This window comes from Ailuropoda melanoleuca, chromosome X (genome assembly GCF_002007445.2).
Source record: "Ailuropoda melanoleuca isolate Jingjing chromosome X, ASM200744v2, whole genome shotgun sequence".
Classification (NCBI taxonomy): Eukaryota; Metazoa; Chordata; class Mammalia; order Carnivora; family Ursidae; genus Ailuropoda; species Ailuropoda melanoleuca.
In genome coordinates this window covers 64,850,350-64,877,070 of record NC_048238.1, presented here as the reverse complement: position 1 = coordinate 64,877,070, position 26,721 = coordinate 64,850,350, and the positions used below count along the sequence as shown (strand labels likewise).

General features: G+C 34.7%; 1 protein-coding gene across 1 annotated transcript in view; it reads right to left on the bottom strand.

Moving 5' to 3' along the window:
- Positions 1-708: 708 nt before the first annotated feature.
- TGIF2LX (TGFB induced factor homeobox 2 like X-linked) overlaps positions 709-26,721 on the bottom strand; it is a 44,689-nt gene continuing 18,676 nt past the window's right edge. Inside the window, exon 2 of the mRNA XM_034649031.1 lies at positions 709-1,524. Within this exon, the coding sequence (XP_034504922.1) occupies positions 718-1,524 (807 nt within the window). The 3' untranslated portion in view covers positions 709-717. The remainder of the gene's footprint in view (positions 1,525-26,721) is intronic.

Genomic DNA, 26,721 nt, shown 5'->3' with positions numbered 1-26,721 from the left:
TAAAACTAACTATACCACAACTAACAGCAGAAAATTACCATGTAGAATTTTCCTATCTCTACCGCATACTTTGCCCTAGTACACCAAATAAGATCACACCCTTATCTGTAACATGTTTATGAATTCACTGTATTTTGACCCTCTTGCTTACTCCCTGCAGAAATTAGCTACTCCTTAAGATTGTCAATAAACTATACAAAAGAAAACATGAAGTTGATATTTTCACAAAAACACCAACATTAAAATGAGGCCAGTGCTGTTATAGTCATCTTTTATAGAGCCTTTCTTTTCCATTATTCATTCTAATCAACAAGGTAAGTTAGAGAGAGGGAGAAAGATTGGTGATTTGGTATCTGTAGCAGTCCTAGGACCAAAAAGTCCAGTTAGAAAAGCCAAAGCAAGGCTTCTGAAGATGTGTTAGTGCTGTGTCTAGTCTTAGGTGTGTTGGATTGATTGTCCAATGCCTTTAAACGGAGGAAGTAGAAGTAGAGAAGATATCTCTACTTTACTGTTAATCATGATGACAAGTCCATTTGGAAACCCTGAAGCATCTAGCAGAATTGAGTCCCAATAGCTAGGGATGGTTCTCCTAAAACTCCTAGAAAGAAAAAAATGTCTCTATAAAAGGAAAAACTATGAATTAGTTGGGGGAACGTAAATGGATCTAGCACTGTAGACAAGTGACTGACTACTTGAATTTTTGGGGGATGTTGGATATCATGCATTGGGCTCTTGCTTCTTCAGTAGCTCCAGTTCTGCAGCCTTTTGCACTGCTACATCAACCAGCAGCTGGAAGTTGCTGAAATCCTTGTACTCCTCTGTTAACACAGGTTGGGGAGATGTCATAAGCAAGGGTTCACTAGCGGCAAACTTGACCTTTTTCTTCGGCTGGGCCTTTGGGGTGAGCTTCTGGCCTGGAGACAACTCTGAATCTAGCAGCTTCTTCCCTGACTTCTTGCCCATTGGAAGAAGGCTCAAGGGCAGGCACTGCATTTTGTCTGGATCTCTGTGCCCTGACCTGGCCTGTATAGATGAATCTGTGCTCTGCTCATGGGTCACATCAGCTGCCTTGCGTTTTTGGTGGTACATGGTGATCTGGTTGGGGTCATTTCCATCCTGTTGAAGCATTTCTGGAAGAACACGTCTGCGGGCATTGATAAACCAGTTAGAGATCTGCAGGAAAGACAAATTAGTCTGCTTGGACAGCATTCGTTTCTCCGCTTCTGAAGGGTAGGCCCTAAACCGGTGTTCATACAGCCAATCTCGGAGGATCTTCACTGACTCAGTTGGAAAGTACCCTTTCCTCTTCCTCTTACCCTTTAGTGAAGCAAGAACCTTATCTGCACCAGTGTCACTATTCAATGTGACTGAGGTGCCTGGAGCCAGGCTTTGGTTCTCTGCTGGGCTTTCTTCAGTGGCTTCCATATTCATGAAGCCTGTCTTCAGTATTTTGGGAATCAGGAATGGCTGAGTTATGGCTAATGTGGATCTGGAAGAACCAGTGAAGAAGGCACGGGCCAGTCTCTAAGGAGAAGTCTCACCTTTTGCTTCCCAAGCACATAAACAGTGCTGATAACTGCTTTGAGCCAGTGGGCTTTGTGATGTCACATCCTTTCTGCCCTGTGTGCTGCCCCTCCCCCCATTTCCTGGTTCCTCCTTTACTTGCTTTTTTCTCATAGGTTCAAACACACTTGTTTTTACCTCATCAATTTAAAGCTCTCCAGACTTTTCTCTGCTGCTATCACCAGTTTCTGCTAACCAATGAATTCTAATTCTATTGGTTAAATCTGGCTTTGCATAAGCCTCATTTTCTTCCTTTTTGACTTTACTCTGATATGTTCTTCCTTCTTTTTCCTTATAATTGCATTATTGGCTCATCTACACATATCTGAAGCAACTTATCCATTAAATATTAACCTCAATAAAAGTAGAGTTTAAGTGGTGTATCCTGACTCCTCCCTTCCATATTTAACGCTGATTTAAGAGTAATTTTTAAATAGACAGTTGTTTTTGACACCCTGCCCCTTCGATTTTTCTTCATGGCCTTGAAATTTTCAGCTTTGACATGACTTCACTGTGCCACCAGGATCTTTATGTCTCTACTTTGGGCTCCGACATCTAGTTGTGATCATTCTCTTCAAGGCTTCAGTCAGAATTCAGGGGTCTTTTAAAAACCTGGAACAAGATAGGACTCAAGAAATAATGACCACAGACTTCAATTATTTAAATCTTTCTTGATAGTGTAAGTACATAGAGATTACCCTGGAATCAAATGAAAATAATTTGTAAATTGTACAGTTTAATTTCAGATAGCTTAAAAAAAAAGAGTTGGTTCTTTTAAGAACACTATGATCCACTTAGAGGACAATCATGGACTCTTGACTTCTTAAGGATACTGTATGGTATTACTGATTGCTAATTTCAGAGGTTTTTCTGGAGGAAACTCCAGGTCATCATCCTAAGTATCATATATTATCTACAGTTTCTATTTGAAAGGGCAATGTCATTTTACCCTTAAGAATTCTTAATTGGTGTCACTGCTCTGGACTTCAGAATGTTATCTACTGATCCTTTGGTTGTTGGTAACCTTACCATGCTGACCTTCATAGCTTAAAACATTGTAAGGGGGGTCAATTGAAATACACAATCAGGGGCGCCTGGGTGGCACAGCAGTTAAGCGTCTGCCTTCGGCTCAGGGCGTGATCCCGGCGTTATGGGATCGAGCCCCACATCAGGCTCCTCTGCTGTGAGCCTGCTTCTTCCTCTCCCACTCCCCCTGCTTGTGTTCCCTCTCTCGCTGGCTGTCTCTATCTCTGTCAAATAAATAAAATCTTAAAAAAAAAAAAGAAATACACAATCAAATCTAATGGTCATTTTAGCAAAGCTCCCAACAACCAGAGAGTACATAAGTTTGCTAAAATCAGAGGTCTAATACTCTGTGAGTGCTACTATTTCCACTGGTCATTTGGGTGACTAGAACACAAAAGATAATGTTTTCTATTCATAGTGGAAACTCATTTCTTATAATTATTTCCCATTGATACATGCATGGCCTGTGCTCACTGAAGCTACTCTTGTCTGTCAGTAAGGATTCTAGTAATGTATCCTCCTTCATTGGTTGCTTCTATAGTCTCTTTGTATTTCTGGGATTCAGATTTCTGCTGAAGGATTGACAGAATTGTACATATTTAAATCACTGATTTATTCTAAATAACATGATCTAGGTTCTTAATTTTTAATGACTCCTTTATTAATCCTCCTTGAAAAGGAATATCATGGTGGTTCAAAATTATTGCTGAGTAATTGGGAGATTTTTTTCCCTTTAATCCCAGCTATAGAGGCATAGAAAAATCTGGCAAGTAGGTGAATTTAGTAAGAAACCCTTTAGTATTGATCCCATAAAACATGGTTTTGTTTCATGATGTAACAATAGAAACACTGCATAAAACCTGTTTTACCTTTCTTTAAGTTTTTGAGGATGCAAAATATGAATTAAAAAGATACTTAAGCAATGATGTATTCTTTCCATCCACTTCTAAAGAGCTCAAATTTTCTAAATGGTTTCTATCAGTTTTTTTTTCTTTCATTGTTTCTTCTAGCATAAAATATCATGGGATCTTATTGAGAATAGTGTTGTATACTTACAAGCATTGATTTATTTACATATGACTATGAAAAGTGTTTTATCATGATTGTATGATGAGTTAACATGGTATTATACTGTAATATGCACCTTAATTTTCCAATTTTGTAAAGCATGACAAGACTAAAGTCTTTTATACCTCGTTGCTTATCGTTTCTAGTAAGCTACTCACAATTGAATATCAGTTTGAGTATTCTACTTTCCACATTGCTAGTCTGTCTGTTGAGTTAAAAAAAAGAAAAACTTAAATTTTAACTTCCAAGAAATGAAATAATGCAAAAGAAAATTGAAAACAACAACAACAAAAAGCCAAAAACTACAACTAAAGCAAAAAACATTTCCTCAAAACACAGTGAGTTAATGCAGAAGCAAAATTGATGCTCTGGTATTGGAGCTTTGTAAGTCTGAAAATAGAGAATATTAAGTGCATAGAGTTTATCATACTGTAAAGTACTTGGATAATTTCTGCCAGATACTTTACACTTTGAAATGAATGAAGGAACATTCAGGAAGCCATCAAAAAACTCCCCAAATTGAAGGAGTGGTGACAAGTTAGGACAAGAAAATATAGAAAGTTCTGGTAAATTCAACTAATGCTTCCTTAACCTAACTCAGATTCATAAGCAGATAAAATCACCAATACCCCAATTCATACATAATTATAAAAAAAATGATTCTTTTTATTTCATGAGCAAGGCAAAATTGTCTATATTCACTACAGAAACATTGTTTAGACATTCGAGCCAATGGAATTAACAAAAACATATAAATGTGTAAAGAAAAGGAGGTAAAATAGTATGATTTCTTAATGGAATGATTAGCAGTTTAGGAAATATTTAAAAATCAATTGAGAAGCTATTAGAAATAATAAGAGTTAAGTGATGAAGCCAGTTACAAACAAATACATGATAAACTTTAACATGCACCAATAATTATTATTTAGAAAATATATTGGGGAAATTATCTAGTTCATAATCCTAATAAAAAAGATTTAAATGTCTAGACATAAAATTAGAAAGCATTATGCAAGGATCATACTGAAACAAATTTTAAGTTCTATTTAAGAACATAAATGAGATTTTAATAAATGGCAAAATCATTTGTTTCTTGGATAGGAAATTTCAATATTGTAATGATGTCAATTTTCTTTGAGTCTTTTTTCTATCAAAATATAAGTATTGTCAACCTCCTATATCCTCTAACCTTACAATACCTGTTGAAAAACATTTCTAAAATTAATATGGAGGGATAAATGCGTGATATACTGTGGCACTTTCTGAAAAAAATAAGAACTAATGTGGAAACATTTCTCCTACTAGACAGTATACTATATTTTAAAGTAGAAAGTAATTAAGACATCCTAATAAACAGGTAAGCATAAACAGATCAATGAAACAAATAGAATATGGAAATGGTCTCGAGGACTTAATGGTATTGTGTATATGATTGGTATGACATTTTACAGTATTGATGAAGGATGGCTATTGATACTGAAAATAAGGAATGTTGCCAAAAATATACCACAAACTTTGGATACTTTCTGGCAGACACATTAGTTTTAAATAAATTGAAGAAACACACAGGGAGCCATCCTTAAAGTCATTATATTGGTAGAAAGTGTGGAAAATCCTGGCAAATTAATTTCATATACTTTAATTAGAAGGAATGAAGGTGAGGGTGACCAGACCATGGAAGAAAGGATAAGTTGGGACAAGTGACTGACCTGTGAAAAAATGAATAGTTTTGCTTTACCATAAAGTATGAAGTTGGGTGTTGGGGATTTTATCTATTATGCACACACACATGCACACACACATTCATGCAAAATTGAGGAAAAGGTATCACAAGTGTAAAGACTATTGGATGAAATTACATAATAATATTAATTAGAAACTTCATATGAGAAATCCCAACCTGCAGACAAACTAAAACTTTCATAAGCACACATTTTTTAAATGACAAATAATTTTAAAAAATATATTTGCAATGAATATGGGAGGCAAGTTTTTAGTATATTCATCATTTTCATGTCCCCTACAAATCAATAAAGAGTGGTTCACTCAAATAGAAAAATGAACAAATAATATGGGCAATTTAACAAAGAATAAATACAAATGACCAATAAAAAATTAAATTTTGATTAACTTTCATAGGAATCAACAGTATGCATATAAAATAACATTTGGTGTGGTTTTCTCCCATCAAATAACCAAAGACCAAGTAGATTCTAATGAGCACATTGTTGAGAGTCTGTATGTTGTAATAAGTATATTGATATACTTCTGGTAGGAGTATAAAAGGGTAGAGACTTTTTAAAGCTGTTTTTACAGGATAAATCAAAGGAAAAAAAAGTGTACTGTTTAACCTAGGAATGTTACTTCAATAAACTGATCATAAGGAAATTATTTGATGAGATTATGGAGATTAAATGTACAAAACAGTTTTTACAGAGTTAAATATACTTGTGAAAAATTAAAAACAGATTTCCAACATTATGGGATTGGTTAAATAAAAAGATATTTCTTTACAGTTGACAAGAATCTAAGCAATTAAGTTTTATGTCGTAGACCTACTTTAATGTGGATGAGTTTGAAATGTGAAAAGAACAATTAAAAATGGCATGCTAATTATTAGTCAATTTTTTTGAAAAAGAAAAGGAAGAGAATCAAAACAAAGGATATACGTACATATAAACATGCAGCGTGCTTGTGTCTGCGTATGTGTGTTCTTGTGGGTATAGAAAAAAATAAAAGTTTAAATCCTCATTATCTTGGGAGATGAGAAGACCACACACTTCATATAAAATCAACCTTTTTGAGAAATCCTCAAATATATGATGAGGAATCAAGAAAGACTTCAAACACTTAAATGTTATATTCCCAAATAGGTATGAAGAGTGAAGCATTAAGAGACTAAAAGCATGAAATCCCTTAGTCTCCCAAAACTTTGCATCAGGAAGAGTGGTCTGTACAGTGGGACTAAGAACTCTTTGAATCATTTTACTCCTATCAACAAAGGTGAAAAGGGGCTTGGGAAGTTACTGTGACTCTTGACTGACTCAGGAATCCTCAGTGCATCAACAAGAACATGCACATGTGGAGTAAAATTGCCTATTTCTCAGCATTGTTCAAAATTTGGCTAGTGAAAGGAGGCTAATACCACTTCTGTCCTAGGATTCTACTGCAGTCTCAGAGTAAAGAGAAAACACGAAGACAACTACTCTTCCCAAATATTCAACAAAATCTTACCATCATTATCTGCTTTGAATATTTGGAATTAATTTTATTATGTCATCCACCCTGTATACACAAGCAACTACAATAAATTGGTAAAATCTGAATAAAGTCTGTACTTCAGTTACTAGCATTATACAAATGTCAGTGTCTTCATTTTGATAATGTGCTATTATTTCTAAGATGTTATCATTAGGGAAAACTGAGTTAAACGCACACAGAAACTCTGTACAATTTCACAAATTTCTTTAAGCCTTAAGTTATTTAAAAATAAAGAAAAAGTGGGCTGTTTTCCAAAATAGTTGTACCATTTTACATTTCCATCAGCAGTTTTTGGTGGATCCATTTGCTCTATATCCTTGCCACCACATGGAATGGCCAGTTTCTTTAACTTTCATTATTTTATGGAGTATGAAGTGGTATCTAATTTTAAAAAATGTGTTTACTTTCTGTGTAATGATGTAAACAAGGGTTGCCAAACATTGTCTGTAAATACCCAAATAGCACATATTTTTGGCTCCAGGAGTCATAAGGCCTCTTGGGCAATATTCAACTCTAATTGTACTGCAAAACAGCCATCATTACTAAGTAAACAAATGAGCATTTCTATGTACCAATAACCTTATTTATGAAAATAAGCTTTTTTTTGGCCCAAGAGCCATAGTTTGCTCTCCTTAGAAGTAAAGCTTTGTTTCTTGTCCTTTGTTATCATCTGTATATATTTTAAATGTTTCTGTTCAAATATTTCATATACTCAAAAATTCTGTTTATTATCATTGAATTTTAATGTGTTTTTATTTCATTGAAATGTAAGTAGTTTAGCAGATATCTGATTTGCAAATAATTTGTTAAATATATTTTTGAAAATATTTGACTCAGTATCCATTTTTTTATGTTGTATTTACATAACATTGTCCTTTTAACTGCAAAAGTGTTCAATTTTTATGAAACCTAATTCATTGATTTTGTTTTTTATCTACTTCATGCTTTATATGTGTCACTTAAGAAATGCTTGCCTACAAGCACCTGGGTGGCCCAGTTGGTTAAGTGTCTGACTCGATTTCAGCTCAGGTCATGATTTCAGCGTTGTGAGATTGAACCTTGAGTTGGTTTCCACACTGGGCATGGAGCCTGTAAGTGTCTGTCTCTCTCTCTCCCTCGGCCCCTTCCCCTCTCCTTTTCTCTCTCTTTCTCTCTCCGTCTCAAAAAAGAAGAAAGAAACTTTTGCCTAGGTTTAAATTTTTAGATATAGATTTAGGTACATTTGCCATTTAGAGTTATTTTTTGGTGCATGGTACATAATAATGTTGAAGTATTTATTATGGTGATTTATTATCAGTGACCTTCAATGTTACTATTGTAATTGTTTCAGGGTGCCACCAACTGTGCCCATATAATGGTGAACTTAATTGATAAATGTATGTATTCTGACTACTCCACTGACTGGTTATTGCCCAATTTCCCTCTCCTTGTGATTTCCTATTCTCTCAGACACAGCAGTATCAAAATTTGGACAATTAATAACCCTATAATGTCTGTTAAATGTACAAGTGAACATTTCACTTAAATGATTAAGCTTAATGAATAAGGCATGAAAAAGCTGAGATGGTCTTCAAGCTAGACCTCCTATGCCAGTTAGCGAAGTTGTGAGTGCACAGAAGAATTTTTTAAAGGAAATTAACAATGCTACTCTAGTGAACATATGAATGCTAAGAAAGCAAAACAGACGTATTGTTGACATGGAGAAAGTTTTAGTGGTCTGCCTAGAAGATCAAACCAACCACAACATTCTATTCAGCCAAAGTCTAATCCAGAGCAAAGCCCTAACTCTTCAATTCTATGAAGGCTGTGAGAGATAAGGAAGAAAAGTTTGAAGCCAGCAGCAGTTGATTCATGAAGTTTAAAGAGAAGCCATCTCCATAACTTAAAAAGTGCAAGGTAAGAGACATACAGTCTTCTAGTTATGAAAAAAATAAAGTGCAAATTGAAGCAGCAAGTTCTGATGTAGAATCTGTGGCAAGTTGTCTAGAAAATCCAGCTAAGATAATTAAAGTGGCCATACTAAGGGTGCCTGGGTGGCTCAGTTAGTTAAGCATCTGATTCTTGATTTCAGCTCAGGTCGTGATCTCAGTGTCATGAGCCCCACATCGGGCTCTGTGCTCAGTAGGAAGTCTGCTTGAGATTCTCTCTCTCCCTCTCCTTCTGCCCCTCTTCCTTGCTCTCATTCTCTCTCTCTCTCTCTCTCCTCTCTTTCTCTCTCTCTATATATAAATTAATAAATATTATATTTTTAGGAAGGTGGTTACACTATTTTTAATGTTGATGAAGTAGCCTTCTGTTGGAAGAAGATGACATCTAGGATTCATAGCTAGAAAGGAAAAATCAATGCCTGGCTTCAAAATTTCAAAGAACAGGCTGACTCTCTTATTAGGAGTCAATGGACTTGGTGCCTTTAAGTTGAAGCAAATGCTTATTTACCATTCTGAAAACTCTAGGGACCTTAAGAATTGTACTAAATCTACTATACCTGTGTTCTATGAATGGAACAAAAAATTTGGATGAAAGCCCATCTGTTTACAACATGGTTTACTGAATAATTTAAGCCCACTGTTAAGGCCTATTGCTCCAAGATTCCTTTCAAAAAATTACTGTTAATTAACCATGCATTTGGTCACTTAATGGCTCTGATGTAGATGTACAATAAGATTAATGTTGTTTTCATGCCTTCTAACACAATCTCCATTTTGCAGCCCATGAATAAAACAGTAATTTTAAGTTTCAAATCTTTTTTATAAAATACATTTTGTAAGGCTATAGCTGCCATAGATAGTGAGTCTTCTGATGGATTTTGGAAAGTAAAATGAAAACCTTCTGGAAAGGATTCACCATTTTAGATGCCATTAAGAACATTTGTGATTTAAGGGGTAAGGTAAAAATAATAATACAGGAGTCTGGAAGAAGTTGATTTTAACCCTCATAGATGACTCTGAGGGGACCAAGACTACAGTGGAGGAAGCAGCTACAGATATGGTGGAACTAGGAAGAGAAGTAGAATTAGAAATGAAACCTAAAGATGTGACTGAATTGCTTCCATCTTACGATAAAACTTTAATACATAAGAGTTGCTTCTTATGGATGAGCAAAGAAAGTGTTTCTTTTTTTTTAAAATTTTATTTATTTATTTGACAGAGAGAGAGACAGCCAGCAAGAGAGGGAACACAAGCAGGGAGAGTGGGAGAGGAAGAAGCAGGCTTCCAGCTGAGCAGGGAGCCCGATGCAGGGCTCCATCCAAGGACCTGAGATCATACCCTGAACAGAAGGCAGATGCTTAATGACTGAGCCACCCAGGCACCCCAAGAAAGTGGTTTCTTAAGACAGAATGTACTCCTGACAAAGATGGTATGAAAATGGTTCAAATGACGTTAAAGGATTTGAAATATTACACAAACTTAGTTTATAAAGCAGCATCAGGATTTGAGAGAATTGATTTCAATTTTGAAAGAAGTTCTACTGTGGGAAAATGCCACTAAACAGTATTGTATGCTACAGAGAAATCATTCATGAAAAGAAATGTCAATCAATATGGCAAATTTAATTGTTGTTTTATTCTAAGAAATTACCAGAGCCACTTCAACCTCCAACAACCATGCCTCTCAGTCAGTAACCAACTACATTGAAACAAGTCCCACCAGCAGCAAAATGGTTACCACTCCCTGAAAGCTCAGATGATTAGCGTTTTTTAGCCATAAAGTATTTTCAAATTAAGGTATGTACAGTTTTTAGACATAATGTTATTACACACGATAGATTACAGTATAGTGTAAACATAACTTTTATGTTCACTGGGAAATGAAAAGTTCATTTGACTCACTTATTGTAATATTTGCTTTATTGTGGTGGTCTGGAACTAAACCTACAATATTTCTAAAGTATGCTTGCAATTTATTAGAACAACCAGCTGTATTTTTATCAGGTAGCTGTACATTGAATACTGTACATTAAGTATTGAGTAAATGAAATAACATAGAAATATACTGCTCAGAAATATAATGGTTTCCATATAATACACAGTTTCAATTTTCAAAATCAGTGGCTAAAATGCCAGAAAATTAAAAAGCAGTTAATTCTCAGAGAATATAAAAAAATGCTAAAATTATATTTCACGTATGCTGTTTTTTCTTTCTTTTCCAAGAAAACTTCCAAGTACTGCATTAAGTCTCTTAAAACAACCCTTCATGTCAAGTTAACATTTTTCTGTTTTATAAGTTTACTAATTAAACTTTATTAAGTTTTCAAGGAAATCAAGTTATATTACCAGTTTATTTTTGTTTCAAGTAAGACCTTAAAACTCAAGTGTCTGAGTCAAATTATACTGAGCATGTGTTATCAAAGACATATACAAGAAGTCGAAATACCGCAGTTATAACTTGTCATCACACCCTGTTCTAATTTTATAAAAATTAAAAATGATTTCAATTAATATTTGTACTCAGTACAATACTTACATCTCTAGGTTTCACTTAAAGATTTAAAATAAGTTAGAAAAAGACCTTTATTTTTCTTTTAAGATTTTACTTATTTATTTGTCAGAGAGAGAGAGCACAAGCAGGGGGAGAAGCAGGGAGGGAGAAGCAGGCTCCCCACTGAGCAAGGAGCCCAATGGGGCACTTGATCTCAGGACCCTGGGATCATGACCCAAGCTGAAGGCAAATGCTTAACTGACTGAGCCACCCAGGCACCCAGAAAAAAGATCTTTAATTATGATTTTGAACACAAGGAACTGGTGATAACTTTAAAACATGAGAATATTTATTTTGAAATTAATATTTCAATTTATTTTGTAAATTTGAATTATATATTCAATTCCCCTTTTGTGGTTAGGTTGCTTCTTTGTCCCTGAGTTTTATAATGATTGTTATAAGGGATATTAATAGTTTACAACAGAAAGCTTAAGTTATATGAATTTTAAATTTAAAATTCACAATAACAACTAAAGAAAATGATTAACCTTTTTTGGGGGATGAGGGGGTGCCTGGGTGGCCCAGTCAAACATCTGCCTTCAGCTCAGGTCATGAACCCAGGGTCCGGGATCAAGCCCTACATCAGCTCCCTGCTCAGTGGGGAGCCTGCTTCTCCTCTCTCTCTGCTGCTCCCTGCTTATGCTCTCTTGTTCTCTCTGTCAAATAAATAAATAAAATATTTTTTATTATTATATTATGTTAGTCATCATACAGTACATCATTAGTGCTTGATGTTGTACACAAACAATGGATTGTGGAACACTAAATAAAATCTTTAAAAAAATAATCTTTTCTTCTTCACTGGATGAGGCCATATAAAATCAGAAATTTGCTTAGTAATATCAATTTCAATGTATTAAATTTATATAATATGATTTTTCTGCCTTTGTACAAATCCCAAAGAAATCTTAATATAACTTTAAGAAAGAAATATGAAGGCTTCCCAAAAAATGAACACAATTAAAATAAATTACAAATTCATTCTACATGTTTTGAAATACACCTAAAAACAGCAGTGGTAACATATTCAGTTGCTAGTTACAATGTCATTTGTGAAATACTGCAACTCCAAAGAATAGGATTGTTTTGTATCTGTTGATATCCAAAAATGTCTGTGAAATAATAAAACTAAAATTAGGATTTATATACGCCCTTTAATAATATTGCTTTGAATCTGAAGGAAATATATAATACATAAAATATTCTTAATTTAAAAAAAAGTTTGTATTTGCTTGTAGATCTCCCAACTTCTTTTAATGTCTACTGCATTGTAAAAAAGTAATAATCACTATAGAAATTATTATTTGATCTCTTTACTCTAATGGAAAACAATATAAATTTAATACGGAGGACACTTTTTTTGGTATGGGCACATATTTAACACTAACCCAGCTCTAAGACAATATATTTCTTCTAAAATCATATTTGATAAATTGTGTAACTTGCATTGTTTGTTTATTTTTATATCCTCAAAGCTATTTCTAGTTCTCATTAAAAGCTTGTCAATGTTTTGTTTGGCAAAATTTTCATTTTGAAAGATTACACTTATGACTGGTGGTCAATCTTCCCTTTAATTTCTCCATAGGATTTTAAAAGCTGGGTTTGAGCAAATTTGGCAGTGTTTTTTCTGAACATCTGCTGTGGCAAGACATAGCGTAAGGTTTAAATTTTTTTTCTCTGTATAAAAAGTTATTCTGAGGTTAGAGAGACAAAAATACTGGACATGTAGAGAGTTGAGACAAGTAATAAAGAGTACTGATAGAAAAAATGATAGCGTACTGACCATTATTTGTTCTCCCCCTTGTCATATTTTGATAGGTTTCAAGGTTCCTGGGATATTTCCAATAAATTCACTTTGTGCCTAAATTTTGTTTTCTGCCACTTGCAATAAAAAGTCCTTGAAAATAGGAGCACCTGGGCAGCTCGGTCACTCAAGTGTTGGACTCTTGGTTTTGGCTCAGGTCATGATCTCAGGATTGTCAGATTGAGCCCAAACTTGCACTCTGCACAGAGTCTACTTGAGATTCTCTCTCTCCTTTTCCCTCTGCCCCTTCCCCAATGTGCATGCATGTTTGCTCTCTCTAAATAAATGAATAAAATCTTAATAAAAAAACTTAAAAATAGAACAGAAAAGCTAAGATGGCACTATACATAGTTCTGGTGTTTTCATTCTGAAAATATTTTTTAATTAAGCGATAATAAAGTTTATTGAATGATAGAGTACAAAAGGTCCCAAAGAGAGAGGGGACCCAAGAGGGTTGCCCTGGAAACAATTTTTGAAAAAATAAAACAGCTCTTATGACCAGCCCTTATCTTAAAACTTTATATTAGCATATTAATAGAGCTGTCATCACCACCATTAAAAATCCCTTAATAGGTTGGAAATCCTCATTCTTTCTTAGATAACTTAGCAACAAAAATGTGTGAATTGAAGGAAAGACTGACCCAGTTAAGGCAAGTTGCTCACAAGATGGAACAACAGACCTCTAGTAAGTTTTCACCTCGACACAAAACAATATGGATTGCCATAGGGAGATGGACAGTTCCCAGCAGAAAAAGATTTTGTTTCTCTTAAAGAAAGAGTTGGGGTAAGAGGTTAAGCAAATAAAATATCTGTCTATTAAAATCATGTAATACTGTTTGAATATAAAATATGAGATCAAATTGGTAGAATATTGTTAAAGAACAACCAGAGCTGGGCAGTAGTTAAAGTGATATAAACAAATATTATTCATGCCTATTATAATAAGGGAAAAGAGATTTCAGCACAGTAGTTTCCCCTTATCTGTAGAGGATATGCTCCAAGATCCACAGAGGATGCCTGAAACAGAGGATGATACTGAACCCTATATATACAGTTCTTTCATATGCAGATATCCATATGATAAAATTTAATTTTTAAATGAGGCACAGTAAGAGATTAACAACAATAACTAATAATAAAATGAGAAAAATATAACAATATTATGTAATAAAAGTTATGTGAATATGGTCTGTCTCTCAACATATCTTATTTTACTGTACTCACCCTTATTCCCACGATAATGTAAAATAACAAAATGCCAATGTGATGAGATGATATGAGGTAAATGACATAGGCATTGTGGCACAGTGTTAAGACTACTATTTATCTTCTGACAATATGTCAGAAAAAAAGATCATCTGCTTCCAGACCAAAGTTGGCTGTGGGTAACTGAAATGAAGGAAAGCAAAACCATGGCTAAAAGGGGACTAGCATATAGAACCAGGCTCAATTTCAACTAAAATATGGGCAAGTGGGAATTTATACCTAAGGAGCACAATGGGAATTGGTGGCTGGAAAATTATTAAAGGAAACATCAGGGATAAGGGGGAATTCTGGCTAAACTGACCCAACAGGTTTCTTGCTGAAGGGTGATCAGAAATCAACTGGGGAAAGATAGAGAATGAGTAACCTGATTTGATATTGAGGGTGGTAAGATATGGAGGATGGGATACTGGCTAAAATGACTTAGCAGAATGTTTGCTAAAATTGGGCAATGCATAGATGAATGTGGAAGTCCAAAAGCCCAAAATGTGAGGCCTAGTTGAAAAAGAGTTCAGGGGACCCTCGGTAAAGTTTGGCTAAGAAGAGAAAATATACTTTGTCAGCTATATTTGTTTCAAAAGCATAAGAGTAAGAGATCAAGGAGTCATCAACATAAGCATCTATGTTGCTTTGATAATTGTGTTTGCAAGTAATTCCTAAAAAAAAACTATGAAGTGCAAAGCTATTAAATAAATCTTTAGAAATTTATTTCTTCACCAGAGCAAATGAAGAAAACTAGTGAGCAAATGAAGACTCCATTTAACTTTAACAAAAAGAAAAAAAAGTTTTTAAAATTTGCTAATAATAAATGTTCTATTGAGTTACAAAAAGAAAATAAATAAGTACATAGAGCAAATAGAATAGAACAAATGCTCCTACAAAATGCTTTTCAACTTTTATTCTAAAGAAATAACTCAAAAATAAATCAAAAGATGTAATTAGTCATACTCAAAGTTAACATAACTATAAGCTAAACCTATTTTGTCTTTTCTTTTTCCTCCCTGGTTTTAATTATGCCATGACAACTTCAAACAGGTAGAATAAATTGTTTTGGATATTGCTGCCATGCACACACGTGCTTTAATTCTTTAAATGAGTTTAAAAGATTTTTCATAAGAGGGGCGCCTGGGTGGCACAGCGGTTAAGCGTCTGCCTTCGGCTCAGGGCGTGATCCCGGCGTTATGGGATCGAGCCCCACATCAGGCTCCTCTGCTATGAGCCTGCTTCTTCCTCTCCTGCTCCCCCTGCTTGTGTTCCCTCTCTCGCTGGCTGTCTTTATCCTGTCAAATAAATAAATAAAATCTTAAAAAAAAAGATTTTTCATAAGAGATAAGTTGCTGCTTAGGTTGGATGGACTTCAATGGGTAATATATTTTCATAGCTACTTTCATTGTTATTTGCCTTCTTTATATATTTATAATCCTCAGGTAGGTATCTATTGACTTGCTATGTTGATCAAGTCATAAATATGGTTACTCGCCATATGAGGCTAGATATCATGGAAGAGGTTTGGAGATGAGAATGGCAAATGAAAAGATAAATGTAAGCAATGTTTAAGGCCAGGACAAACCTCATATTTTTCAAAATGTTATTGATTTAGAACAAAACTTATTTCAAATTTTTATCCTTCATTATTTCTTTTAATGTAAAATTGGCAAATATTTCTTCATAATGAATTTATAAAAATGAATATTCGTTCTGCTTTTGTTTCTTTCATTATAATAGTGTCAAAATGGAAATTTACTAAACTGAATAAAATATTCAGTTAACATCTTCAAATCTTTGTAATATTCATCTGCCCACTGACCTAGTGAAAATCTGCATTTGGATATGGAATGGACATCTCAAACTTAAGACAAGTGAAACTGAGCTCCTGTTTTTCTCCTTTATTTTATTTTTTATAATAATTTTTTATTATGTTATGTTAGTCACCATACAGTATAGCCTTAGTTTTTGATGTAGTGTTCCATGATTCATTATCTGTGTATAACACCCAGTGCACCATGCAATATCTTCACAGATGACATGATACTCTATATGGAAAACCCAAAAGACTCCACCCCCAAAATACTAGAACTTATAGAGCAATTCAGCAATGTGGCGGGAAACAAAATCAATGCTCAGAAATCAGTTGCACTTCTATACACGAACAATGAGACTGAAGAAAGAGAAATTAGGGAATTCATTCCATTTACAATAGCACCAAAAATCATATGTTATCTCGGAATAAACTTAACCAGAGAGGTAAAGGATCTATATTCTAGAAACTACAAATCACTCTTGAAAGACAATGAAGAAGACACAAACAGATGGAAAAATATTCCATGCTCATGGATCAGAAGAATTATCATAGTTAAAATGTCTATGCTACCCAGAGCAATCTGCACTTTCAATGCCATCCTGATCAAAATACCAATGACATTTTTTCAAAGAACTGGAACAAACAGCCCTTAAATTTGTGTGGAACCAGAAAAGGCCCCAAATCACCAAGGAATTGCTGAAAAGGAAAAACAAAGCTGGGGGCACCACGTTGCCGGATTTCAAGCTGTACTACAAAGCTGTGATCACCAAGACAGCATGGTACTGGCAAAAAACAGACACATAGACCAATGGAACAGAATAGAGAACCCAGAAATGGACACCCAGGTCTTTGGGCAACTAATCTTTGATAAAGCAGGAAAAAAATATCCAGTGGAAAAAAGACAGTCTCTTCAATAAATGGTGCTGGGAAAATTGGACAGCTACATGCAAAAGAATGAAACTTGACCACTCTCTCACACCATACACAAAAATAAACTCCAAATGGATGAAAGACCTCAATGTGAAACAGGAATCCATCAAAATTCTAGAGGAGAGCATAGGCAGGAACCTTTTTCACATTGCCCACAGCAAATTTGCTCATGACACATCTCCAAAGGCAAGAGAAACAAAAGAAAAAATGAACGTGTGGGACTTAATCAAGATTAAAAGCTTCTGCACAGCCAAGGAAACAGTCAAAAAAAACTAAGAGGCAGCCCACAGAATGGGAGAAGATATTTGCAAATGTCACTACAGATAAAAGACTGGTATCCAAGATCTACAAAGAACTTCTCAAACTCAATACACGGGAAACAAATAATCAAATAAAAAAATGGGCAGAAGATATGAACAGACACTTTCCAATGAAGACATAGAAATGGCTAACAGACACATGAAAAAATGTTCAAAATCATTAGCCATCAGGGAAATTCAAATCAAAACCACATTGAGATACCATCTTACACCAGTTAGAATGGCAAAAATTGACAAGGCAGGGAACAACAAATGTTGGAGAGGATGTGGAGAAACGAGATCCCCCTTACACTGTTGGTGGGAATGCAAGTTGGTATAGCCACTCTGGAACAGTGTGGAGGTCCCTCAAAAAGTTAAAAATGGAGCTACCCTATGATCCAGCAATTGCACTACTGGGTATTTACCCCAGAGATACAGGCGTAGTGAAGAGAAGAGCCATATGCACCCCAATGTTCATAGCAGCATTGTTCACAATAGTCAAACCATGGAAAGAGCCAAGATGCCCTTCAACAGATGACTGAATTAAGAAGAAGTGGTCCATATATATGATGGAATATTACTCAGCCATCAAAAGAACGATTTCACAACATTTGCTGCAATATGGATGGGACTGGAGGAGGTAATGCTAAGTGAAATAAGTCAAGCAGAGAAAGGCAATTTTCATATGATTTCACTCATTTATGGAACATAAGAAGTAGGAAGATAGGTAGGAGAAGGAAGGGAAGAATGAAGGGGGCAAACAGAAGGGGGAGTGAACCATGAAAGACTATGAACTCTGGGAAACAAATTGAGGGCTTCAGAGGGGAGGGGGAGGGGGACTGGGATTGTTTTCCTCCTTTAAATCTGCTCCTTCTCACTGTTTGTTTTTCTCCTCAGTAAATGACAATGACATTATTTAGCTGAGGCAAAAACTTGAAATTCATTTGTTTTAGTTAGAAACTGAGCTAAGACACAAATAACTGAGTAAACATAAGGATTATTTTTCTAAAATATTTTTAGATATGGGCAACTCCTATTATTCATTCAAGGGCTTAAGATGTGTTTTTTACAAGCATCTTAGACTTTTCTCCCCCCCCCCAATTCCAGTAGCAGAAAGAAGAAAAGGATGAGGTCAGTAAAGTTTACTCTCAGTTGAGAGTTGAGCCTATTTCCTTTTAAAGTGCTTTTCTTGAAGATCCATCCAACAATTTTTTTAAGATTTATTTATTTATTTATTTGACAGGGAGAGACAGCCAGTGAAAGAGGGAACACAAGCTGGGGGAGTGGGGCTCGATCCCAGGACTCTAGGATCACGCCCTGAGCTGAAGGCAGTTGCTTAACGACTGAGCAACCCAGGTGCCCCCCACCCAACAATTTTAATCTTGCGAGTTCTTGGCCACTTCCATTTGAAAGAGAAGATGGAAAATAAAATTTCTCCTCTTCCTCCACTGTCCCCTCCTCATTCTCCTTTGATTAACCTTAACAAATTGCCACCTCCAATGAGATTTTGTTATTAAGGAAGAAGGGGGGAATGGTAAGCAGCCAGCAGTCTCTTCCTTACTATCTCTGATGTCTTTCTTTTTCTTATGCCCTACTTCCAGTCCATAAGAAAATCTTGTAATTTCTTCTATAATAAATGCATCTAAAATATGACCACTTTTCACCACTTTATCTGCTACAGCCTTGCTGCAAGCCATTATCTCTCATCTGTATTATGCCAATAGCCTCTAATTAGTCTCTATATTGGCCACCAGCTGCACTTTCTTGGCACTGAAGCCATTTGATCATTCCAAAAGGCTTGACATACTTCTGCTCAAAACTTTCCAATGTGTTTCTATTCTACTCACAGTAAAATTAAAAGCATTTGCAATGGTTTAAAAGGACCTATTGTCAGACCCTCTATCTTTAGCTCCTACTGTTTTCTCTGTTGATTACTATGCTCGACCTTAACTTACCTTCTTCCTGTTTCTCTAACATGCTATGCACATCCCTGTTTTAATGGCTTTGCATTGGTTTTTCCCTTCTACCTACCCTGTACCTCTACCTTCCCTTTATTTATACTTACCTTCTACCTTTACATCATAAGGTCTTTATGCTAGTTCTCCCGCTACCACTCTCCATCTTTTTCTTACCTTTCTTCTCTATATTTTCCCCTATGGCTTTTTTAGATGGTTTTGTTGGTATTATTATCCTTACTCTCTACCTACTCTTCAACTCTTCTTCTAAACTTCCATATGGCTAACTCCACCTCTTTCAAACCATTGAACATCCTATTGAAAATTGAACATTGCAAGACCCCAATTTCTGATACCCCTTACCTTGCTATGCCCTGTCATTTCCCCCATACTATTTATCACCTAACATTCTATATTGCTTACATATAACTTATGTTTATTATCCCTCCCCCTTTTAGAATGTGAGGACTATGTGGGCATTTTTTAAAAAAATAATTCATACATAAACCTCTTAATATTTTGACAAAATTACCTTCTTTCAATTACTAAATTGACATGCAACATTAATCAAATTATCATGATTACCCCTTTAAACAATATTACATCAACAATTCTCAGTCTCTCAATTCTAAATTGTATACACATAATTAGGAAGAATAAGAATTTGTTTGTCTATTTTAATATACAGTATATTTATAACCAAGAGAGACCAAGAAACCCACATCCATGGAACATGTAGCAAAATGACTTATTTGAAAGAGTTCTCATTTTTTAATATATGATCTTCTCCTTCCTCATATTAAGCCAGAGGCACACACTGCATCAAGGAATATGAAGATTGTTCTAGAGACAATATTGAGAAAATTTTTTTAAATACTCATTTCTGAACTCCAAAGTAGACTATTTTTAAAACCAAAAAAAAAATAGATACAATATTTATAAAAATCCTCACTCTTAATTTCAAGAGCTGGATAATTGAAAGAGAAAAAAATATGTTTTTTCAGAATTGTTCAACTATTGTGCTTCAAAATTTCTATGACTAAAGTTGGAAGACTAAAATATAAACTTTATGAAAGTTTACCATGAATTAAAGTAGGAACTAAATGTGGTACAAGGACAATGTCTACCATGGAGGGAGGCAAGAAAAACACTATACAGGCATAAGAAGGAGATAGAAATTTTCAAAGCAGATAAGAGTAGGTCTCTGGTTATATGGAAAAACGGAATTCTAAGATTGGTGGTGTGAAGAGCAGAATAGGTTTTTGCATCACTTCTTATTAGGAAGGGAACCAAACATTTCCACATGATCTAAAAATGTAAATTTTTTTTAAATAGAGGAAATTTTTTTAAATGCCCCCAAATTATAAAAGTGTTGAGAGAGCAAATGGCTAAAACATGTTGGGCTTAATACAAAGAGAGTTCAAAGTATATTGTCCTTAAGAATAGAGGACATGGCAAGGTCCAGAAATGCCAGCAGTCAATGTCAGCACATGATCAAGACAGGTGTGGTCAGTTGGAACAAAGTGGATAAGGCAGGAGTAGAGGTTGGCACTACAAACTAAATGTGGTAAGTTACTAGCAGAGATCAGTCATGTTCCAGGGGATAGTACATACACTCTTCCAGTGTCTTGAGATTTCTCCTGCATTCAAGCCAATCAGAAACCAGAATATAGGGCCATAATTTGGTATATCTTATATATTATGCTGTATACACTTTGTAATTTGTTCACTAAAAGTCAAAGGTGAAGAAATACAATTTCCTATATTTTCTTTACAAATAACCTCATAGATGGCCATGACAAAATAGAAAAGTGGAAAGAAGAGGAAGATTATATTCTGGAATCACATATCTTTCTATATCATTTAAAGTTCTTTCAGAACTCAGGATTTCTCTAGTAAAGGAGCAACACTTTTGGCTAAGGAAAGAAAAAAATATACATTGTTCTTTAAGGAACTAAATGTTAGGCCTCCAGGGGACGCCTGAATATTAGTATGAGAAATTTTGAGCAGGGTGATGGTTTTCTAAAAATGCTACCTGGTAATTTTAACATTTCTTTATACAAGTAAAATATATTTACAAGTAAAAAAAAAGCTCTGCATTGATACAATTTACATCAAACTTTAAGACTACCTCCCCTCGCTACTCTTTCTAGATAGAAAGCCTGTCCCTAAATGGCAAGATAATATATTTGGTACAATTTTCCCAGGAAACAGGAGACCCACTCAGCTGAGAATTTGAGATAATTCAATGAAGGGAATATTCATAGTTTTGTGGCAACAAAAGACCGACAAGACAGATTGAGGAACCTGGAAATTAGAAACAGAAAGAAGGAATTGCCACCATATGTTCTGAAGATGCAAAAAAGAAGAAATGGTAATATTGAAAGAGAGCTGGAGCCGTGGAAGGACTTCCAAACAGGAGCTATCATCATTTTATTTTATTTTATTTTGCCATAAACCCATTTGTCAGTAAAAATATATGAATTCCATCTTAGAATGCTACTTTTTATTAAGAATATTTTATTATGGTAAAAGCATGAAACATGCCCTTTTACCATGTTTTAAGTGTACAATGCTATGTTTTTGACTCTAGTTACGATGTTGTTCAGCAAATCTCTAGAACTTATCCACCTTGCTTAACTGAAACTTTGTGCCGATTGATTAGTAATTCTCTATTCTACACCCTACTGCAGCCACTGGCAACCACCATTCTACTCTTTCATGTTGTGAGTTTAACTAATTTAGATACTTCATATAAGGGTAGTCATGCAGCATTTGTCCTCCGTGACTGGTTTTTTCACTTACCATAATGTTCTCAGATTTATCTATCTTATAGCATATTGCAGAATTTCCTTCTTTTTAAAGGCTGAATAGCATCACATTGCATGTGTGTAACACACTTTCTTTATCCATTCATCCAGAGATGAACATTTAAGTAGTTTCCATCTCTTGGCTATTGTGAATAATGATGCAATGAACAGGGGAGGTCTAACATCGCTTCCAGATCCTGATTTCAATTCTTTAAAAAATCCCGGAAGTGGGATTGCTGAACCATATAGTAGTTCTACTTTTAATTTTTTTGAGGAATCTCCATACTGTTTTCCATACAGGCTGTGAGGTGACATCTCAATGCAAGTTTTTGCTTTTGTTTTGTTTGTTTTGTTTTGTTTTAGAAGACTCCACACCCAGCATGGAGCCCAATGTGGGGCTTGGACTCATGTCCCTAAGATCAAGACCTGAGCTGAGATCAAGAGTTGGATGCTTAAAAGACTGAGCCACCCAAACGCCCCTCATTCTGGTTTTGATTTTTTTTTTTTCTGGTGCTTAATGATACTGGGTATTTTTATTTTTAGGTAGTCCCAAATGTTTTCTTACATGTACTTTTGGTGCCTTTTTTTAATGAAATCATTACCAAGACAAACACCATGTACCTTTACTCATATGTTTTATTCTGGGAGTTTTCTAGTTTCAGGTCATATGATTACTTTTTAACTTATTTTGAGTTGTTTTTGTGTCATGTGTTGTAAACTATGGGTCTAATTTCACTCTTTTGCATGTGGAGATCTGGTTTTCATAGCACCATTTGTTGAAGAGATTATCCTTTTCCCATTGGCATTCTTGTCAAAGTCAGTTGACTATATGTACATGAATTTATTTGTAGGCTTTTTATTCTGATCCACTGGTTTCTTTTTTTTTAAGATTTTATTTATTTATTTGAGAGAGAGAGAGAGAGCATAAGCAGGGGGAGGGGCAGAGGGAGATGGAGAAGCAGAGTTCCCTGCTGATCAGGGAGCCTGATGTGGTGCTTGATCCCAGGACCCTGGGATCAGGACCTGGGCCAAAGGTAGACACTTAACTGACTGAGCCACCCAGGTGCCCCTGATCCACTGTTTTCTATCATTTTTTTAAAGTTCCATACCATTTTAATTACTGTGGCTTTATAATTTATTTCAAAACCAAGAAGTATATGACTCCAGTTTTGTTTTTCTTCCTGAAGATTGATTTGGCTATTCATGATGTTTTGTGCTTACATATAAAATTTAATTTTTTTTCTATTTTCATAAAAATGTAATTGGGATTTTGATAGGTATTGCATTGAATCTGTAGATAATTTTTGATAGTATGAACATTTTAACAATTTTAAGTCATTCAATTCATAAACAGGATATCTTTCCATTTGTTTGTGTCTTTAATTTCTTTCATCAATGTTTGGTAGTTTTCAGTATACAAGTTTATTCCTAAGTTGTTTTTTTTTTTTTGGTATGGTTGTAAATGAAATTATTTTCTGAATTTCTTTTTCATATAGTTCACTATCGCTTTATAGAGATGCATCTAATTTTTATGTTAGTTTTTGTATCCTGAAACTTTACTGAAATTACTTTTTAGTTCTAACAGTTTTCTTAATGGAATCATTAGGCATTGTTGATTATAAAATTATGTCATCTGAAAACAAGGACAGTTTTAGTTCTTCTTTCTGAAACTGATTTTTTTTTCTTGCATATTGGCTGCAACTCAGACTTCCAGTGCTATGTTGAACAGAACTGATGAGAGTGAGGAACTTTGCTTTGTTCCTTATATTCGAGGAAAAGCTATCAGTCTTTCACCATTTATTATGATGTCAGCAATGGGCTTTTTTTTTTTTAAGATTTTATTTATTTATTTGACAGAGATAGAGACAGCTAGTGAGAGAGGGAACACAAGCAGGGGGAGTGGGAGAGGAAGAAGCAGGCTCATAGCGGAGGAGCCTGATGTGGGGCTCGATCCCATAATGCCGGGATCACGCCCTGAGCCGAAGGCAGACGCTTAACCGCTATGCCACCCAGGCGCCCCAGCAATGGGCTTTTTATATATGGCCCATGTTATACTGTGGTCAGTTACCTTCTATTCCTAGTTTGTTGAAAATTTTTATCACAAGAGGGTTTTAATTTTTGTCAATTTTTCCTGACTCTATTGAGATTATTATGTGACTTTAATGCTTTATTCTTTCCATGTGGCATATCACATTATTATTTTTTAATGTTGAACCATCCTTGCATCCAAGTGATAAATCTCACTTGATCATTGTGTAAGACTCTTTTAAAAATGTGTGAACAAATTAAGTTTACTAATTTTTGGTTGAGGATTTTTGCATTTATGTTCATTGAGTGTATTTGCCTATGGTTTTCTTTTTTGTGGTGTTTCTGACTAGCTTTGGTATAAGGGTAATGCTAGTTTCATTTTTAAAAAAAAGTTTGGAAATGTTCCTTCCACTTCAACATTTTTATAAAGTTTAAAGATTAGCCTTAATTCTTTAGATGCTTTGTAGAATTTACAAGGGAAATCATCTGGTCCTGGGCCCTTTGCTGTGTGAGATTTTAGATTATTAATTTAGTACCCTTACTAGTTATATATCTGTTCAGACATAATAACTTTTAATTATTCTGTCTTGGTATGTTGTATGTTTCTGTTAATTTATTAATTCCTTCATGAATATCCAGTTTCATACGATTATAATAGTTTCACATCAACCTTTTAATTTCTGTGTTTCTAAGTTAGTGTATCTAAAGTTTTGCCAATTTTGTTCATTTAAAAAACTCTTAGCTTAATTTTGTAATTATTTTTCTGTTTTATATTTCATTTATTTCTGCTCTAATATTTGTTGTTCCCTTCCTTCTAACTCAGAGCTTAGTTTGTTCATTTTTTAGCTCCTTGAGTTCTAAAATTAGGGTTTTCTGTTTGTTTGTTTGTTTGTTTGTTTGAAAGGTTTCTTCTTGGGGCACCTGGGTGGCATAATAAGTTAAGCATCCGACTCTTGGTTTAAGTTCAGGTCATGATCTCGGGGTCCTGGATCAAGCCCATGTGGGGCTTTGTGCCCAGCATGGAGTCTGCTTGGGATTCTCTCTTCCCACTCCCTCTATAAAATAAATAAATAAATATATTTTTTAAAATAAAGCTTTCTTCTTTTTATTTTTTTATTTTTATTTTTTTAAAGATTTTATTTATTTATTTGACAGAGATAGAGACAGCCAGCGAGAGAGGGAACACAAGCAGGGGGAGTGGGAGAGGAAGAAGCAGGCTCACAGCAGAGGAGCCTGATGTGGGGCTCGATCCCATAACTCAAGGATCACGCCCTGAGCCAAAGGCAGACGCTTAACCGCTGTGCCACCCAGGTGCCCAAGCTTTCTTCTTTTTAATGTAGGTATCTGTTTCAGTACACTTCCATCTTAGTAGTATTAATGAAGAATTCCATAAGTTTTGGTATATTGCATTTTTTATTATTCTTTGGCCCAATGTTTGTTCAAGAATGTGTCATTTAATTTCCACACATTTGTGAATTTTCCACTTTTCTATTGATTTTTAGTTTCATTCAATTGTGGTATATTTTGATATAATTTAAATCTTTCTTAAATTTGTTGATTAGTTTTGTCACCTAACATATGATATATACAGAAATAAATTCCATGTGTACTTGAGCAGAATCTGTATTCTTCTGTTATTGGGTGGTATGTTCTGTGTATGTCTCTTAGGTCCGTTTGGTCTATGGTGTTGTTCAAGTTCTTTTCCTAATTGATCTTCTGTCTAGTTTTCCTACCCATTATTGGAAGTGGAGTATTGATGCCTTCTGCTATTACCGTATTGTCCATTTCTACCTTCAGTGACTTCAATGTTTCCTTTATGGATTTAAGTATTCTGATGTTGTGAATATATATTAATAATTATTATATCTCCCTGATAGATTGACACTTTTATTATTATGTAAGATTCTTCTTTGTGTCTTAAGCCAGTTTTTGATTGAAAGTTTATTTTTTTATGATATAAATATAGCCAGTTGTCCTCTCTTTTGTTTATCACTGGTATAGAGTACCTTTCTCTATCCCTTCATGTTCAGCTTATGTGTTTCTTTAAGTCTAAAATGAATTTCTTTGGAGAAGATAGAGGAAGATGGCAACAGAGTAAGAGGAGCCCAAGCTCCCTCTTCCCATGAACAGAACTACATCATTTTAACTCATGCTAAATACCCCAGATGTAGACTTGAGAAGAGACAGAACAAACTTCACAACTAAAGGGAGACAATAGGCCACATTAAAGAAGGTACAAAGTTTGGAGATGAGGTTATGGAAGAAACAGACCACTTCAAGTTATATTACAAAGCAATAGTGATCAAAACAGTATGATGCTGGCATAAAAATAGACACATAAATCAATGGAACAGAATATAATACCTAGAAATTAACCTATAACTATATGGACAATTAAACTTTGAAAAAGCAAGGAAGAATATCTAATGTGAAAA